At 34.3% G+C, this 18,621-nt stretch overlaps 1 protein-coding gene across 5 annotated transcripts in view; it reads left to right on the top strand.

Annotated features, from left to right (window-relative positions):
• ASCC3 (activating signal cointegrator 1 complex subunit 3) overlaps nucleotides 1-18,621 on the top strand; it is a 249,939-nt gene that overhangs the window by 186,614 nt on the left and 44,704 nt on the right. For all 5 annotated transcript variants that reach the window (XM_085574922.1, XM_085574920.1, XM_021533823.4 and 2 more), the window contains exons 31-34: nucleotides 7,146-7,283; nucleotides 7,387-7,507; nucleotides 10,952-11,084; nucleotides 13,708-13,833. In XM_085574922.1, coding sequence (XP_085431048.1) covers nucleotides 7,146-7,283; nucleotides 7,387-7,507; nucleotides 10,952-11,084; nucleotides 13,708-13,833 — 518 coding nt within the window. The remainder of the gene's footprint in view (nucleotides 1-7,145; nucleotides 7,284-7,386; nucleotides 7,508-10,951; nucleotides 11,085-13,707; nucleotides 13,834-18,621) is intronic.

Here is an 18,621-nt window from a genome sequence, read left to right as displayed (position 1 = left end):
AACTGATGTTGAGGTAGAGACAGATTCTTACAGCCATTAAATACATTTTTTCCTTGTTCTCCTTTGTGATGGTATCAGAGAGATTCATGCCTTGTGGGGAAGAGACTGAAATACAGCAGAGCCTAGTACTGGTTCTTTGTCTATGTGTTTTTACCAATACTAGACCTTTGTTAATTAGGTATGCCATTATGTTAGCTTCACTCATCTTCTCTGCAGAAATTCTCTCTGTGGTGGTAAAGCAGGCTCTTATTTGAAGCTTGTGATGAATGATTCTATTCACAAACTTCCAGGCTGCTTTTCACAGTACTCTCAGATAACAGGCAAATCCACTTCCATTTTTGCCACCCAGCTCCAAATATCAAATTCAGGCAGCATATCAATCAGTTATATTAAATGACATGAACTTGCATGAACCTTCTGGAAAACATATTTGTATGTAGAAGGGACATATAGAAACAACCCTTCAGCTGTTGCCACCAAAGTAGATAACAGCATGCCTGGATCATGGAGAAATCATGTGAGATGTTCTTTCCCTCACAGGAGCCATTATCTAACAGGTGCAACTGAATTATTGCATTTTGTTATACAGGCATCTTGTTATACAGGAATTTGTTATGCAGGCATCTACTGAAAAATATACTTCTTATAGGCAGCTTCATTAGGTTTTGGGAATAGTTCTTCCTGGACATTTTCCTTGAATTTCATGTCAGATATGCAGGTTTTGGCTCATACCCATTACAGTAGTCAGAAAGTTGAAAGGTATTCAGAAAGCGGAGACAGCAGTCAATCTTCATAAAACTGGCCAGTACTTAATGAAAATTGTTGGGTTTAGTGCTGCTAAGTTTTGCAGTTTCTGCTGGACTTGTTGCTCCACTAAAATAGTTACATTTGTTTCACAGATCCTATCCAACTAAGTTTCAGACTCTTTGCATGCTTTTTTGGGAAGAAATGGCCACTCAAAGACCTGATACATTACATATATTTTAGTCTGACCAAGGAAGCCTCCGATGATGTTTAAAATACTCTATGTACCAGGATTTGTAGCTGATGCATTAAAGCTCACCCCTGCGTTTTCCAACTGCACATGCAGACATTCTTCAGGATTTAAGCAACACTGCTACAGTTCATCCAGAGTATGAGTGGGCAGTCTCAAAAAAATAATAGTTCCCTTTAGAGCCTTTGAGATGTTTTTTTTAATTTTTCTGTAAGTTGCTTTGGCCATATGCATTCAAAAATTTCTCTTTCTTACAATGTGCCCCAAGACTGAGTTTATTTATCAACAAAGACTGAAGAAGCAGCAGCAGAAGCTGTTTTCCTTGCCATCTGCAATAATAGCAAGGACTCTTCATTAGACATCACTCTGTAAAGATTGTCTTGGTCATGCTTTTGAGGCACAGGTGCATCATGACAGAAATGTGAATGGGCAGTGCATCTCAAAGAGGAGACTGCATATGTAAATAGAGTGATTCTTCATTTCTTTTCTTGTCTTTTGATGCCAACATGCCCATGGAAGAAGAAAATGTTATGCTTACCCTGTTTTTTTTGTATAATCATTAGAGGATTTTTAATTATACACTTAGTGGATAAAATTCTAATTTGGAATTGTCAGCCAGGACTGTCATGTTCAAGCTTGTGAGCCATTACTTATCTTGTTAAAAGGGACAATACTCAGATTATTGTGTTGGAGACAGACAGTGCCATCAGTTTCTGATGCTCAGCTTGGGTAAGATCAGTTATGCTGTTGTACATTAGGAGCTGACTAAAGAGGAGCAAATCCTTCTCTGTCAGAAATTGCATCTGCATCTGTGGTGGCAGAAAATGTTGCAATCTTTTTACAACATAATTTATTTGAATCAAGTTTTCAGTTTATTTATTTTTCTCTAATGTTTTTACAGCCTTTTGTTTTTAACGTAAAACAAAAGTACAAAAGTAGTATTTATGGTTTATTGTTTGAAGTTAGCATGCAGTTCTCACCAGCAGACAAGCAGGGTGTTTTCTTATTTGTTTGGTGGAGTTTCTTTAAAAATTTATTCCTTGTCCAGATACTTAGATTTATTTTTCTTTAATATTTACAGTGCAAGGAGGAAGAAGAAATGTACCAGTATACATAGTTTTAACTTTACCCACAATGGTTTTTGCATTCTGCTTTCTGAATCATTTTTACCATCTGCATCTTGTTAAGACTGCTCTTTATGAAACCTCTAGAAATAACTAATATCCTTTAGCACAGAGATACCTGCAGTAATATTCAATAGTATCCATATCAGGCAATAGTTTGCTTCCACAGAATTCAAGGGCCCTTGAATGAAGGATATTCATTGACTCTAGAAGAATGAATCAGACCCATCCTGATTTTGCCATTTGAGACATGTGAGTGTATAAGCATGTGTGCAGTGATTATGGATTAGTACATGTGTGTTTGTACACTGTGGGGAAATACACATAGCTGTATGCGTGAAAGGGAATTAAATTTTACCAGTAGTCAGTTTGCATTGTTAGTAAACACAAACAAAGAAAAAACCCAAAACCAACAAAAAAAAAAAAATCCTAAAAATTCTTGGAAAGACAAAAGATGGCTTTTCCTTCCCTAACCTTTAAATCAAACAACCTATTATCTCCATGTTAATGTTTTGAGGTAATGTTGTGCTATAAAACAGGAATTGTAGAATCTGGTCTGTGTCATGAACAGGAATATTGCTGTCATTTAAATGTGTCTCTTAGTGTTAAATGTTTTATTATATTATTATTCTTTACTGTATTATTATATATTATTAAATATGATTAATATATCTCAACTGTTTAAAACACATTTTAAAATATTCCTTGAATAATATTATTTGAGTTGTTTTAGGCAGCTTGTTCTGTGTGGGATAAGCCAATTCTTCATCAAAAATAATTTTTTAAGATGATTTTTTTTTCCTGCCTTTAAAGATCAGGAGGGTATCCAAGAATGATTTCTAAGTGTTTCAGTCATTATAGAAGTTCAACTTCCTTCTACAAGATGTTGGTTTTATGACACAAAAGTGTGTCATAAAAATTAACATTTAGTTATAACAAGGAGATGTTTTTGTTTCACTTAACATCTGTAGCAGATGTGAAATATGTAATTATTTTTGTAAAAGACTTCATAACTTTCACGATTCTTTTGTTTGGCAGATCTTTCTTCTATTGGGCATTTTAGACAATTGATAAGCATTATTCAGTGGCATATGGTCTGAGTCTGACGTGCTTTGAAAAGAGTAGAGAGTACTAATAATGAGGATTCTGTGAAAATGGGAAAACCAGCACAACAGATATGCTTTGAGAAAGTATGGGGTTTTAGCATCTTGAAACAATATATCACACTCAAAGGGACAGAATTGGGCTGCACAATCTGTTAGCTCATTCTTGTCCAATCTGGTCTCCTCCTTTCTTTTGGAGCCAGCATTGTCATCAACTTGCTGAATTATACTCTGACTGGAATGCATTTCAGGCACAGGGTAATGTATCTGCTTAAATGGAATCCTATCTTTCTACAAAAGCTTTTTAAGTATAATAAATTTAAAATATAAAAAAAAAAGTTCTATTAGCTTAAAGTAAATGGTTCAACAGTTTACATATGTGCAGGAACAAAGAAAATTACTACTTAGTAGTTTGACAAGAATCTGGTTTGTTTAGGAATTAGAATAGAAAATGTAGAAATAAAGTTTATTTTTTAGAATAAATATTTTGCAGAACCTTGCTACCAGGTTCCCAAATTGGTTTTCAGGAGATATTTTTCTTTGTTCATTTAAAAAAAAAAAAAAAAAAAAAAAAGCTATGAAAGATAGCCAAACTTTTCAGCGTGGGCTTGATCCTGCTTGTGTATGAGTCCAGGGAAAAAAATCTCTTCCTGGCATTAAGTTCCCTGCATTGGTGTTGTACAGGGTTTTTTTAATGCCAGTGCAATGTGTATTTCCTTATATTATTTCAATATATTTTTTTCTATTCTTAAGATAATATAGATTTCATTTATCCTTCTGTGAGTAAAACTATATGACAGTTGTTTTCAGAAAGATAAATAGTAATTGAGTCATAACAATTCAGAAATGTTAGATTTGTTTTATAGTCACAGTGCTGTGTCTGTTTCTGCTTAATGAACCTATTAATTGTGCCATTATTTCTTAATAGAAAGTTGTAATATTCTTACACTACACTGACAAAAGGGAGTTACATTTTTAAATAAATTGTCATGAGAATTTTAAGCCTTGGATTGTGCCTGTGGGTAAAACAGTTATGTTTATTACAGTGATTTATGTGAAAGTAAGGGGTCAGCTAAAAATGACTAGGATTCCCTGCTGCTAAAATGACAGGATAGCAGTACATGTGCCAGTGCTCCTGCTAAGGGTTCTTTAGTTTTCCTGTGGTAAATTACACTGCTTTGCAGGTATGACTAACAGCACCACAGGCCGCTGCTGTAATACGAGTCAGAGGGGAAAAAAAATAACCACCATTGATTGTAAAAGCAAGAAGAACATCTTTGAATAAATTCCCAGCAGTGTGAATTTAGGATGTTTTTTGCTGGCAACTCTATGGCAGAAAGGTTTAGCTCGGGTTGTGTACTGGAAATAGCTCCCAATGTAAAACCACATGTGCTGAAGGGAGCAGTCTAATCACTATAGACTAATCCCAATCAGCTAACTTGATCCCTGTATTGTTGTAGAGGAAAAGGGGGTTTAGATTCATTATTTTCCCAATATCATGTTCTTTTAATGTGAATAATGAAATTATTGTCTTTGGAATTTGCTCGTTCCCTTATGTTAAAGACATGACTATTATAAGGTGCTGATTCTTGGTAGAGAGAAGAAAAATTACTTCAGCAATGTGGTATCTTTTGTCAATTCTTGAATGCAGAAACTAACTGAAATCTAGATGCATTTTTATGTTTTTCACATATTTACCAATTTTGTTTTCCACTTTTTTCATCCTAATTTCCTGTTCAATAAATACATATAGTTATTTCTTAAAGTGTATACATAGGCATAAGGAGCCTATGCAGTACTAGTACAAATTAATAAACCTCTAGTAAAAAAATCATTAATAAGTTTGATCATATTTTTAGTATTGTATGTTGATGGTCATAATTTTCGAGAAAACAGTATATGTGTTCCCATTTTATCCAGATACTTTTTAGTCTTAGAAAAACAACTCTTTAAGATGGGTCATTATTCATGTTGTCTACACTAAAGTCACATGTCTACATGTTGAGTAGAGAAATCAAAGGTTTGCTGATTGTATCTAGATAGATAAACTTTATCCTTTAACATATCCTCCTTTCATTCATCTCTTTACTCTCATGGACTTATCTACCCTTCTTGCCTCCCTTTCCTAAATGGACTTATTCTCAATTCATTGGGTATTTTTCTTTCTGCTCCCTTTCATTTCAATGTTTTATGGACCCTTTCACTCTTATAAGCACCCTTTTCTTTTATATGTGCTAGATCAGTTTATATAACAAACCTTCCATGTCTTATAGTACAGGAAACTCTCAGGAACATCCACGCAACTGCATTGTGAAGGGAAAAATTTAGGAGCTTCCATTGGCAGATGAAATTGATCTGTCAAAAGTTGAACAATTTATTTTTTTAATTAGTTTCCCTGTTACTGCCATCAGTTGTGGTTCTGTTAGTCAAGATTGCTTCAACAAATAGACTTTTTAAATGCTTTGCAATTTACTCTTCCTGACAAAATTGATTGATTTACAAAATCTATATTGTTTGTTTGTTTCTTTGTTTGTTTTAAAATCCTCAGTATGGTCAGTTATATTCTCTAGATTTTTTTTGTGCCTTTTAAGGATTCTTTTTATGCTAGTAGCAACACATGACTTGAATTTAGAGATGTGAATCATTTTATTCACATTAAGGTGTGAGAATTATAAAACACAGGAAATATTTAGAGAGGTTAGAGTCTTGAACATCAGAAGTGAAACACCTCAGCGTCCTATGTAGAAATGAAGGTATCACTGTAGTCATGTGATGCTATCATATCTCAGTCCTTTGAAGAACTCAGTCTGAGATTAGGCCAAACACTATGTCCAAATTATTCTGTTACTATAATTTGTTCTGCACTACTGGCTTTTTTCCTAACCTTGGCTATACCTCCTATGACCATGAATGATTCTGCCCCAAGTATGCAATATCATCATGCCACTGCTGGTGGCACCAGGAAACCATTAATAAGAGCCTTAATTTTTAAGTTCCTGGCTATAATTATATTAAAATCACATAAAATAATAAATGACCTTAGAAATAACACAATACAAATAATTTTGAAGGGCAGAATTACTTAACAAGACAGTTTCATTCATTATTACTAAGAGGCTTTTCACGGAAGTCATCCAAAAGTAAATAAGCTTATTATCAAATTTATGACTTGAAAATGTAGGCAAGAAAGATAGTTAAAATGATAGTAGTAAAAACGATTCCAAGAGTAATTGACATCACATTTTAAATAATTCGTAATAATAATAAAAACACCTTTTTGTCTGGACTTCTGAAAGTTTTAAATGAACACACTTAATAGATGTTGGATTTCACTACAGACTTTGAGTCTATAAATTACAAACTCACACTCAAATAAAAATTTTCAAATTAATTTGCATTTCAGCATGTGAAAAGGAAGCTTTCTTGATGAATAATAATTGCAAAATTATCAAACTGAGGAATAGTCTGTCTGTTCAAAGGAATTAGAGAGAGCCAAATTTATTTTTCATTACTGTTATTATGTTACTGGTTGCAGGGATTTGCTATGTTTTTACATCAGTCCTAACCCCTTTGATACCAGGGATTGCATTAAACAAACACAGAACAGAATGCACAATATTTGTCAGACCTGTCAAGATATTTTCATCATTTTCATTTCCTTTTCTGTTACTTAGCATGTCAATAATGTCATGTGCATTCTGTATTCCACCCCCATTGTTAATATAGTATTTTTTTTTAGACAAAACAGTCTTTTCAGAGACTAAAGAAGGCTCTGATTTCCTGCTTGTTTAAACAGCATAAAGCAAATTATCATTATTTTTTGTTTTTGCTACAAAAACAAAAAAAAATCAAGATAAGGAACCTAAAAGTTTAAAATTTCTTAGTCATCTATTCTAAAGTCTGCAATTATTCTTTCTGTTACAGATGAATGATATTATAGTCACAGTTAGAGATTCAAATCTGAAGCTGACACTTGCTTTTGGAATAGGCATGCACCATGCGGGTCTGCATGAAAGGGACAGGAAAACTGTGGAAGAATTGTTTGTGAACTGCAAAATCCAGGTACACATGTTCTTTTTGAATCCTGCTGTAATGAGTTTTCCATGGAATTTTAAAAGTTGGCTTTTTGTTACATATACCTCATTAATCTTTCTTTTTGTCTTAGGTTCTTATTGCCACAAGCACATTAGCTTGGGGTGTAAATTTTCCAGCTCATTTAGTAATTGTTAAAGGAACAGAATTCTACGATGGAAAAACAAGGCGTTATGTGGATTATCCCATTACAGGTACTCACATAAATTATGGAAATGTTCAAATCCTGAAATATATTTCAAGTGTATGCAAATGACCTGAATTATTTAGTAACTGTATTTGGATGAAGACTAGGAGACATGAGGTAAGGGTTTTTTTTTTGTTTAATGCAAGTTGTCAGAGAACTCTTAAGATGGTGTGCAATAATGAAAGTGTTTCTGTTTCGCAAATCATTTTTCATTCTAAACTCCTTTAATGTGTATCACCCAAAATAGACATTAAACAATTAAAGGGACAATATAAAGCCTAGTCTCTATATCTAGTTAACTAGGTAATTGTATAAAAGAAAGTGGAGTTTTTTTTCAAGAGTGGACTTTTTTTTTCATTCCTTAAGCCTTTTCTAAATAGAAACAAATCTTTAAGAGTAAACTTAGTCATGGTTTGAAATGCAACAGTTGAATCACACACGTATGAGAAAATAAAATGTATACATAGTCACTTGGTAGTAAACAAAAAACCTGGCCTGGTATCTTCAGTGATATAAAGGATACTTCAGAAATAAGCAGCTAAATTAAAATTTTAATTTCTGGCTTGATACAAACTTTCATTGCTTTCTGGCTCCAGTAAACTCCAGTTTTCATAAACTGTTCTGCAGTGTTTTCAACAAGCTGAAGAAAGTGAACCATGGAAGAACTTTTTTCAGAGTTCAGACAGGGAGAATATTTGTCTGGATGGTACTAAGTTTGAAGAATGAGGACAAGCTAAATTTATTCCAGGTTTCCTGTTCTGTTTTCCCTTTCTCTTTTCTGAAGCAAAAGTTTATTATTAAATGTTCCTATACTACACTAGCAATGTGTACACCTAAGGACAATCTAAATGGTATTTGTTAGGTAAATACAGAGCTTGCATCTTTTTAGCCATGCGCTGTCTTTTCATCAAGAGAAGCTTAGTAACATGAAAAAACAAGCTCAAACTGAAAATGCTACGGGTTACTTCTTCAAATAACCCATCACAGAGCTCAATTTAGTGGTTAGTGCTCTGCAGGAAACTTGGGATCAATTTTCAGACCAACTCTCTTTTCCAACGATTCTGGTCTGACCTGGGATCTGAGCCATGCACACTTGTATTTTGTGACAGACTTTGGCTGATGTAAACTTAGTGAAAGCAGTCTCTGCAGCGAAGTCAGATTGCGCTCATGCCGACTGGGAAAGCCGTGGTGATCATTTATTACTGAACGGGGAAAAGTGGCGAGGAAAGAAATCAAAGGAAGTTTTAAATTTTATGTTGAATCCATGGCACCATCAGAAATCAGTAGCAGAGAAAATAATATATCTATAAGAAATCAGAGACTCAATAAACAGTGCAGACTTACTATGCTGTTGGAGGAATCTGTTGTACAAGCTCACACAAAGGCTACAGGGAATGCTGATACTCTCACTCTTTATTGTCATTTTTAATTCAGGTAACTTCAACACTGGGTGTTGTTCAATTCCTGAATTTTCAGTAAGACTTGGGGCAGGGGAGGGGGTGGATGGAATACCACCATCTGCGATGGAAGCATTCAGATTTTGTTGTCTGCACTGCAACAGAAAATGCAGAGTCCTTATTTTATGAAGAAACATGTGGTGTGGTTTTCCTAAAGCATTTTTATTTTTAACTTTCTAGAGAGTATTTATGCATCTGGAACTTCTGTGGGATAGGTAGTACAGTGTTGCCGCAGCAGTAAAATGAAAATGTAATTAATTTCTTAATTTCTTTCTGAAATACTCCCAAAAGTTTCACAATAATGCTTTAATGCTGCCCTGAAGTTATGCCTGCGATGTTCCACCACAATATTACTTGGATTCTCCCTACTAAAGTTACCTTTCTGTGTCAGGAATGCATTTGGCTCCAAGAAAACAGCTGAGGGCAGAATGAATCACTCTGGAGTGTTCAGCAATTTCAAATTAAGCAAGAATGCTTCTTTGAGTGAAGTCAGAGGTTTTGGGGAGGACTTTTTCTCAGCTAACAGTCATTTATTTAGTCAGCCAGTTGGATCATATTTAATACTTCAGGAGTTTAGTCCAGTGGTTAAAAGCAGCCAAGCAACATATAGTCAGTAAAGAAAATATTGAGTTTGGATAATTACATAGTGGATATTGGCAAAAATAATTTCCTGATGCTTTTTGGTAAGTCCATTTCCTATATGGTATTATGCACAATTTAATTCACCACACAGAACAGCAAGAAGTTGTTTCATCACCTTCCTGTGCACATATTTATTCAGAAGCAGCAGATTTAAACTAGTTTCATTTTACATCTTAATGTCACTCCTAAGCTAACAAAAGGAATAAAATTATAAAAAACATTGCTTTCTATACATAAGTCAGTACACAGTGTGTTACTAAAAACTCACAATTGGGTTGTCTGTTTCTCCTGTAATGGTCAGTTGATGTATCCCATTTCTTACTGTCTGGATTTGCCTTCCTCAACAGAACTTTGGGCCAAAAGCTTACTTTTTCTTAACTCAAATAAATAATTTCAAAATGCCAGGTGTTGCAAGCCACATACTGGGCAGGTATGATAGAGCTCATACAGAATACACAAAACATTAAAACTTGTAAAATAAAGATGTAAAACTTATTATTGCCTCCATTGCTTCCTCTAAGTTAAATAGGAGTTGCAGGTACCAGAAGGATTCAGAGCTTTGGTGAGTGAGACACAAAACAACCTATGCACTTCTCAAATGAAGACAAGACAAACAAATAGATGATAAGCATGCTTATCCTTGGGGGCAGGTAGCAAGTTGAGCATGTTTTGCATAAACTAGTATTTTCAGTGTTTATAGAAGTCATTCATTAGTATTTATGAATAATGGTGTCTAGTTAGCGTGTCTGAACCAGCTTTTAAATTTGTATATTGTGATGTAGGGACAACATAAAATATGAAACCATCTCTACTCCAGTGCTAATAACTAATATAACTTTTTAAAGTGGTAAATATCATAGTGCTCAGTAATTAGAAATTGCCTATACCATTATATCTCTAGAGTACTCAAAACCTAGGAAATTGTATCGAGCAGAAAAGCCTACATGAGGAACTTCTGTAAGTGTGAAGTCAAGTATTTGAAAATTAGGAGATTATAGACAATTGTCATTATAGCCTTCATGAGTTCTCTTACTCATCATCTTTAATTGCATGTGAAAAAATGAGGGATGGATGTGGAATGGAAGGAGAGTAAAGGCATATAATATTAGATATAAGCCTAGATTCTATCGCAATGGATGGTCTTTAAGTGTACAAGAAGATTGTCTCTGACAGAAAGATGTTCATCATGACTTTATCTGAGATGGAAAAAAAAATTAGAAGTGTCAAATCCAATAGGGCATACAAGGCCAAAGTAATACAAAAAACCTATATTGTGCATTATACCAACATAAATACATTTATTTATACATCTGAACAAATATTTGGTTTATACATTATTGTCTCTCTGGCAGATGTGCTTCAGATGATGGGGCGTGCTGGCAGACCACAGTTCGATGACCAAGGAAAAGCTGTCATTCTAGTTCATGATATTAAGAAAGACTTCTACAAAAAATTTCTTTATGAACCTTTCCCAGTGGAATCAAGGTAAAGATAATCAAAAAAGCTGATCAAACTATAAACAATACTATAAATGGGGAATAGAGGAAATGGAAACAAAATCCCCCGTGCTGGATAAATCCTAAATACTGGGGTCAAGAGGAAGACAATTTAAAAAAATAAATTACTCCTCTTTATGTAGAAAAATCCTTTCTTCCATGAGTTTTGAAGCACTGCTGAGCTCATCAGTCCATTCCCAAATAATACCACAAGTGTCTCTCCATTTCTGGATGTTGTCTCAGACATGTAAAAGCACAAACTATTCTTCAAGGGCAGTGTTTAGGACTACTATCCATGATCCTCAGAACCCTCTTTGAAATTCTGTGACAAGTTACTAATAGGCAAAAAAACAAGATGAGTTTCTAGCACTTTTTACCTAGAGTATTTGTATCATTGTAGATACCACATTCTTGAAAGTCTCAAAAGTTCAAAAAATTCAAAGTTCAAGTTTACATGGTGTAAACTCTTAGTAATACAGTTTTAACATATCTTTCCCTATTAAATTGCAAGATTTTTGTGAGAAGTGTAGAAACAGCACCTTTTTGTAGCCTCTTGGAACCTAGTTGATGCGAAGTTTGCTGTCCAACAAAATGTAATTTGTGCCTTGATTTTGATACTTTTTATGTATTTAATTGTTCCGTGAGAAGCCAACCTAGTTACATTGGTCTCCTGTAGAGGAATGTTTCATGGAGCAGTGCTCAGACATCTAATAAAGCATGCATATTACTGAAAGCTTTTCTCAGTGGTGAAGAATTCACAGTATTGTTCTCCTACGGAAACTTTATCCCTCAACATAAGTGATAATGGGACCTCTATCTGCTCAGGGAACTTCTTGAAGTTTGAGAGTGCAGTCCACCTTTGAAATGCAGTTGAAACAGGCTGGTGTATTTGAAAGTTAATTTCTGTGGTGCACAGACAGACATACAATTTTTGCAAACAAAGAATGTGGAAACATACACTTCATTTCCTTAGGAAACCACTCTTTTTTTTTAATGTAGAAATTGCACTTAGCACAAAAGTCTAGGAGGTGAACTTCTTCCAAATGATAGCTAATAAGTGAAAAGAGTGGTGTGATTAAAATGTTGATGACATATCCAGACTGCATGGCATTAGCATAAACTAAGAAATATCTCTATTCTTTGGGAAGTGGTGTTTCAAAATAAAGAAATCATATCTTCCATATAACAGTAGTAATCACATCTTTGTTCATGTTTGGAAGACATGAACATGGAAGACTGTAAATATGCTGTGCTACTAGTAGCTAGTTCCATTCTTGTGTTTATATTTACTTTGTAGTTCTGCTATATTCCATCTTTTATTATAAAAAAAGAATCTTTGATAAATTTGGAGATGAAGAGTCACACATGAATAACAATCTTGTTAAGTTCCCTGTAGGCTGCGAACCACATAACTTAGGTATGTCTTGGTCTCTTTAATGATCAAGTATTTCATATCTTCAAAGAGATACTGGTTGGGATTTTTTGGGAGGTTTTTAGTTTTGAAATGCTTTCCCATCTGTTTTACCAAAGAGCAGATTTATCAGCTTTGTGTAGTATTTCCAATTTATAAAATTAAACTTCACATTTTTAATTAATTTTTTTTCTAAAAGCCGTTGTTTACATATTAATTGTAAGACTTGAGTACTCAACTTGTAACAGTCCTTGTGCTCTCCCTGATTATGGGCCTGAAACACAGCACATGAGAAACAAAGAAAATCCAGAATTCCATTATCATGGAATAGCTATTGAATCATCTGTCCAGCTTCTGTTGGACAATCTGTGTATAATGCCTGCAGTTCTGACCCTCAGAAGCATGCAGTCACCAGTACAGAGCAGTAAAACATCTACTCATGCCAGATTATTCTTTACTTTTAGCAACAGGAAAAGAACACTGGGAGAAGAAAAAGGATATAATACAAGAAAAATTACATTGAACCTTAAGGATATTTGCTATTCTCTGATTGAACTGTAGCCAGGCATGATCTCATTAGATACCCTAATGGAGGTCTTTGTTCTGTTTAATGACTGAGTATTTTATTTTTTAAGAATCATTTTAAGCTGCTTTTTTTAGTCTGTTTCTGAGTTTAGATCTTTCTGGGTAAAAGTAGCTACTCTTTTTTTTGTTGTTGTTTTGTTTTTTAATGTTGGATGAAGATGAGGCAAAATCCAGGGGAAGCAGTTTTGATGTAATTTTAATAGCCCTGAAGTATTTGTCAAGTATTAGCTAAGCTATTGCCACTGTTTCATTTCCTGTTTGTCTTTCCATATGATTCTCTATTGGATTAAATCAGCATGATCATATGGTCAACATACAATATTCAGAAGTTACCACTGAGTAGCTCCATCTGAATATGTTCCATGAATGATTTAAACTTGTGCATTCTTGGTCCAATCAAAAAATAATTTGAGCTTCATTCCACTATCATGTAAAGAAGATGACTGACCTTGCAATTACATTCCCCCTTCTTCCCCTCTTCCCTTTTACTGGAAGATAAATATATAATATTTTCAGATTAAAAGTAATAAACCTTTTAATGGGCAACTCTACAAAATATATTACCTGTCTTTGTGATTGTAAAGTCAGCTAAATCCTTTTGTTTCCTGTTCTTCAGCTTGTTAGAGGTGCTGGCTGACCACTTGAATGCTGAAATTGCTGCTGGAACTATTACATCTAAGCAGGATGCAATGGATTATATCACCTGGACTTACTTCTTCCGTCGACTTATAATGAACCCAACGTGAGTATACAATATAAGACAATTTAATCTCAAGGTAACTTGAGGTTAGAGTTGATCCAAAGGTGATCCGTCTGCTGTTGGAGCCTGGAATACTTAACAACCTCCAGTGTAGGAGCACTGCTAGCCCACATGTGGATTAAAACTCGTGAGCACATATTTTTTATAAGTTTTACTCTAAATATAAATGCATTTTTTGGCAGATAACTTTACAATTTAGTTACAGCAATAAAATAACCTTATTGAGAGGGCTACATCAGCATCCCTAAAATAAAAATCCAGATTATCACATTCTTTCGGATATTGTATTTATAACGCAATACCTTTTTTTTTAGCTACCACATTGATATGTTCTGCTCAGTTTTCTTTAGAAAATTTATTAAGACTTGGACTTTCCTAATAAATGAGAGAATAACTATCAGCTGTTTCTCTGTGATAACGTTTGCTTTCATTAGGATACCCTGGTGAAACCATGTGTGCAATATTTTCAATGATTGCTATCATCCTGCGTAGCTCCAGCTGGTATGCAGATCATTCTGAGCTGTTCCACCAGTGTAGCCTGCCTTTGCCACAAGATTGTTTTGGGTAAATGGTGTGTTACCCATCATGTGATCATTCACCCACTAAAATAATGTGGCAAATAAAGAATTATCTGTTTAGATCACTAAATATTCTAGATGTACTCCAGTGTGTTGCATTTCTGAAATCATGTTAATGTCCATAGTATTTGGCCAGATTTTCTGCCAGGTACTTTATGGGCAAGTGCTACTGGGAGCCTGCAGGTGATAAAATAATTTCTGTTAATTCTTTTTAAGTCTTTATTAGTTTTTAGTTCTGTCTCTAGCCCCATGCTGGGAATCTCCCACAAAACAAAGAGAATTTCCATCTAGTTTTCTTGGGAAATGAAAAATGCAGAGTATTAGAACTGTAAATTAAAGAAAGCATTTTCAATTTTCTCACTTCATAACTGACACAATGCATGCAGATAGGGGGAGGGTATTTCACCTCTGAGAGTTAAATTATGATTTTTGAAATGTTAGACTTTCTACTCTTTTAGCATAAAGAATAAGTACTGTTACTTTAAAATTTCTTGCTCTTTAATTGCTTTGGTAAAGTAGTTGATTTGGTTTTAGTAAGCTTTGCTCATGTGGTATTTGTGATAGCTACATTTTTTTTAAGAAATAACATATAGGCCAAAGGTGAGTGTAGAATAAGAAATATTGTTTGATTTAATAGGCAATTTCTTCCCAGCATAAAAGAAGATTTCCACTTGAGTATGAGGTTGGCATGTTGACTGGTATTTTTTCTCTCTAGTTTCTTTATTGTCATGGACAGCTAAATCTGGAGTTATCACAATTTCAACTTCAAAGCAAAAGTCCTGCTATTCAGAGGTGGGAAGAAAACTGGGGGTGGGGGGTGGGAATAAAAAAAAAGCACTTCATAATAAGATGTAGAGTCTTTGTAGTGAGAACCAAGATGAACAGATCTTGACTAGTCATGCCCATAATGGCAGGATAGGAATGAGTAATGAAGTTTCTAATGAAATCGGAGTCTTGCATTGGAACTTCAGCACACAGGTTGGAACAGCTGACAAGTTGAGCTCTTCATCCCCACAGGTACTGAGCATTCTTTCTGTGTTTAGTCATGCAGAGAAAAATTAAAGATATTATTTACTCTGTCAAACAGTTTGTCAAATCATTTCTAGATGCCAAGCACAAATATAACGGATGTGCATGCATTCCATTCTTTGACATGATAGCAGTATTAAGTTTCATCCAAAGTTACTAAACTTATTTAGTAGCTTTCCTGGACCTACTATCTGTGGTATTTTCAGACCTCCTGAAAGCCAAGCAAGCAGTTCCAGCATGGTCAGTGTGAATGAGATACATCCAAGGAAAACTGAAGAGTTTTACAAAAAGTCAGTTATTGTTGAGATAACTCTGAATATGTTGCATTTTGGTAATGGAGTTTACTGTGCCATAAAAGAGCATATGAAATCATTGATATTATCAAACAAAAAATATTCGTGGTTCTCAATAATCTAAATATTTTAGCGTTTGGTAGGGTTTTTTTTCAAAAGAATAGGAGCACAATTGCTGGTTTTTGGTCTAGATGGTTATGCAATACCCATTCCTTGTCACTTGACAGAAATGTTCTTTCTCATGTCCTGTCCCAAAGCAATTTCGTTGACTTTCTCTCCACTGTGAAACAAGAACTATTTTCCAGACAGCAGGTGATTGTACCTTAGTGGTGAATAAGTAATTCCCATATGCATGATTAGTAAAATGCCTTGGGATTCATTGGCATAAAAGTCATTGCACGTGATGCTGTAAATCCCCAAAATAATGGGCTTAGATAATATGCAGAAGATTTATATTCTCATTTATTGCCAGCTTTAGCTACTTGTATATTAAAGCTGCATAAACAAACGTAGGATCATCCTTTTCCAATCCAGTATCATAAAATGCCTTACTGAATGCCTGCAATTTGTACTATTGAAGTAATGGTAATCTACCTTTGTTGTGAGATAGAGATCCAAGTATCTTTTTCCTCTAGGATCCAGGTTTCTTCTAAACATGAAGTCATCATGAAAGTTTTCCTGGCAAACTTGAGATAATTTCTTGAACTTCTCATGATAGTTGTTTTAATGGTGTGGAAAATCATTACATGTTAAAATAGTCCTTTTCATCAAACCATTTTAATTTTCTTGTTTGAAAAACCCCTGCCCTTCAGAGCTCTATAGAATGGGTTTTAACTGTCTAGATAAGAGGTATAATGGAGTTACTGCTTTGGGGAAGGAGAGTAGCTGATTACTAGTTTTGTTCAGATGACTAGTCACACTCATCCTGTTCAGGAGATGACATGTGAATGACAGGGGTGGTCCAAATGAAATGTTTCTCAAAATGTTTCAGTCTCCATATCCAGAATTTCTTCCCTGTTCTTCCCTTCCCTCAAAACAATTCATCCTAAGTGCAGAGCTTTTCACAGTTTCTGTACTACATCAGCCAAGTAGTACAACAGGTACTCCTTTCCACATAGAGCTGTAGTCACTATGTTATTTACTTAGTCAAGGTCATATCACACAGATCAGCAAAGGGCCCTGGTCTTTGCAAGAGGCTACTTTGACAGGCTCATCTATCTTCATTCCTTGGCTGAAATGCCTTGGGTGTTTCATTCTTTTACCCTTATAAGAGATTATAATTGTGACTTTCGATAAAAGAGAAATGTCTGTGAGAAATATTTTCTGTAAATCAGGTTATGATGTTTTCCAGATACACGTGCAGTAAAAGAGAAATAGAAATTTACAACATATGTATAGTTAAGCAGAGTCAGCTTTCATTTGAAAAGCTAATTTTTAGATATCCTAAGAGCACACATCACATCACTATTAAAATGTGCGTGGCTATTTATGTATTTATATGTGAGAGTCCATCTGTGTACATGTGCACACTTACAAAACCAGTTTCTATGTAAATTCCTTCTGAAAACCTGAAAAAATATATTTTATTATTTCATTCTGAGAATTATTATTAAGATATTTTTTCCTTTGATATCAGTTTTGCAAAGTTTTTTTGAGTGGATGAATAATACAGCATAAATTATAGTCTCAAACTGATGATGCCCTTATCATACATTTATGTTTTACTTTAAATTTCATTTTCTCATTATGATTAGCTGAGCATGTGAATAAAACATATGAATACAAATTATGGTTATATACTGGTCCAATATATTTTCTGCTACTATGGTGACAGGTAATATCATGGTAGAAGGCAAAATGAAATACTTATGTATTTCAGTGACATAATCACAGTTATTCAGAATTTTAGGATTAATTTGGAAGTGTGTCAGAAGGGAGATTACTGAAGTTAAATTAGCTAAGATAAGAGATAAAATGAAAAAATGTTGACAGTAGCTAAACTAACAGAAGCTAGAATGTGCAAATATATTATACATCAGTGATTACTAATAACTATATTTTCAATTGGTAAACAGATATTTTACAAAGGACTTTGCCAAAGGACTCTTCCTTTTACAATGACATTTAGACCTATATGTATGTACTGATACATATGCATGTATATACATTTAATAAACAACAACTATAGGCATTATTACGAATTTATTAGCAAGAGTTTGTTCTTTGAAATTATTAGGGTCACACTGATGTGAAAAGTACAGGAATGTAGTTCACAGTATAGTTTTACCAAATATTCAGACAAATAAAGATTTTCTGAGTCTGTCAGACAGGGAAGCCCCAAGCTGCTGAGTATTTGAGCTGCCTCTTGCTTCCCAGTCTGCTGCAATCTTAGGTGAGAATACAAAGCTGAAGACTCCACATCTCTCCATCCAGAAAGAAAATTCACATAATTTTCTTCCTACTTTTGATATGGTGTATCTGTAAAAATTATCTGTTGGAATATATGATAGGAAAAAGAAAAAATATATCAATATGTGAGCAAATTTATATTTGGATATGACCTCTCATCTCTCATGAATGCATCTTGGGAGATAAACTGTTTTCAAAATGTTATAATTAGAAGCACTGATGTGGGGTTAAATACTTCACTGATGTCAGAGAAATTGAACTCGGTTTTGTTTCTCTTAAATGACCACAATGTTGAGTATACTAAAATACTTTTAATACTAAAAGTTGATTAAAGATAGCAATGTGTCTATTTCTCCTTCCTGGCATATGGAAAGATATGGATACAGGATAGAGGTAAAATACAGGGTGGCATTACTGTCTGCAGCATTTGTGCACTCTGTAATACCTTTTTGCAAGCCAGT

The sequence above is a fragment of the Lonchura striata genome, chromosome 3 (assembly GCF_050655825.1).
Source record: "Lonchura striata isolate lonStrDom1 chromosome 3, ASM5065582v1, whole genome shotgun sequence".
Classification (NCBI taxonomy): domain Eukaryota; kingdom Metazoa; phylum Chordata; class Aves; order Passeriformes; family Estrildidae; genus Lonchura; species Lonchura striata.
Note: the sequence above shows the minus strand (reverse complement) of the source record. Positions and strands in the feature narration are given on the sequence as shown.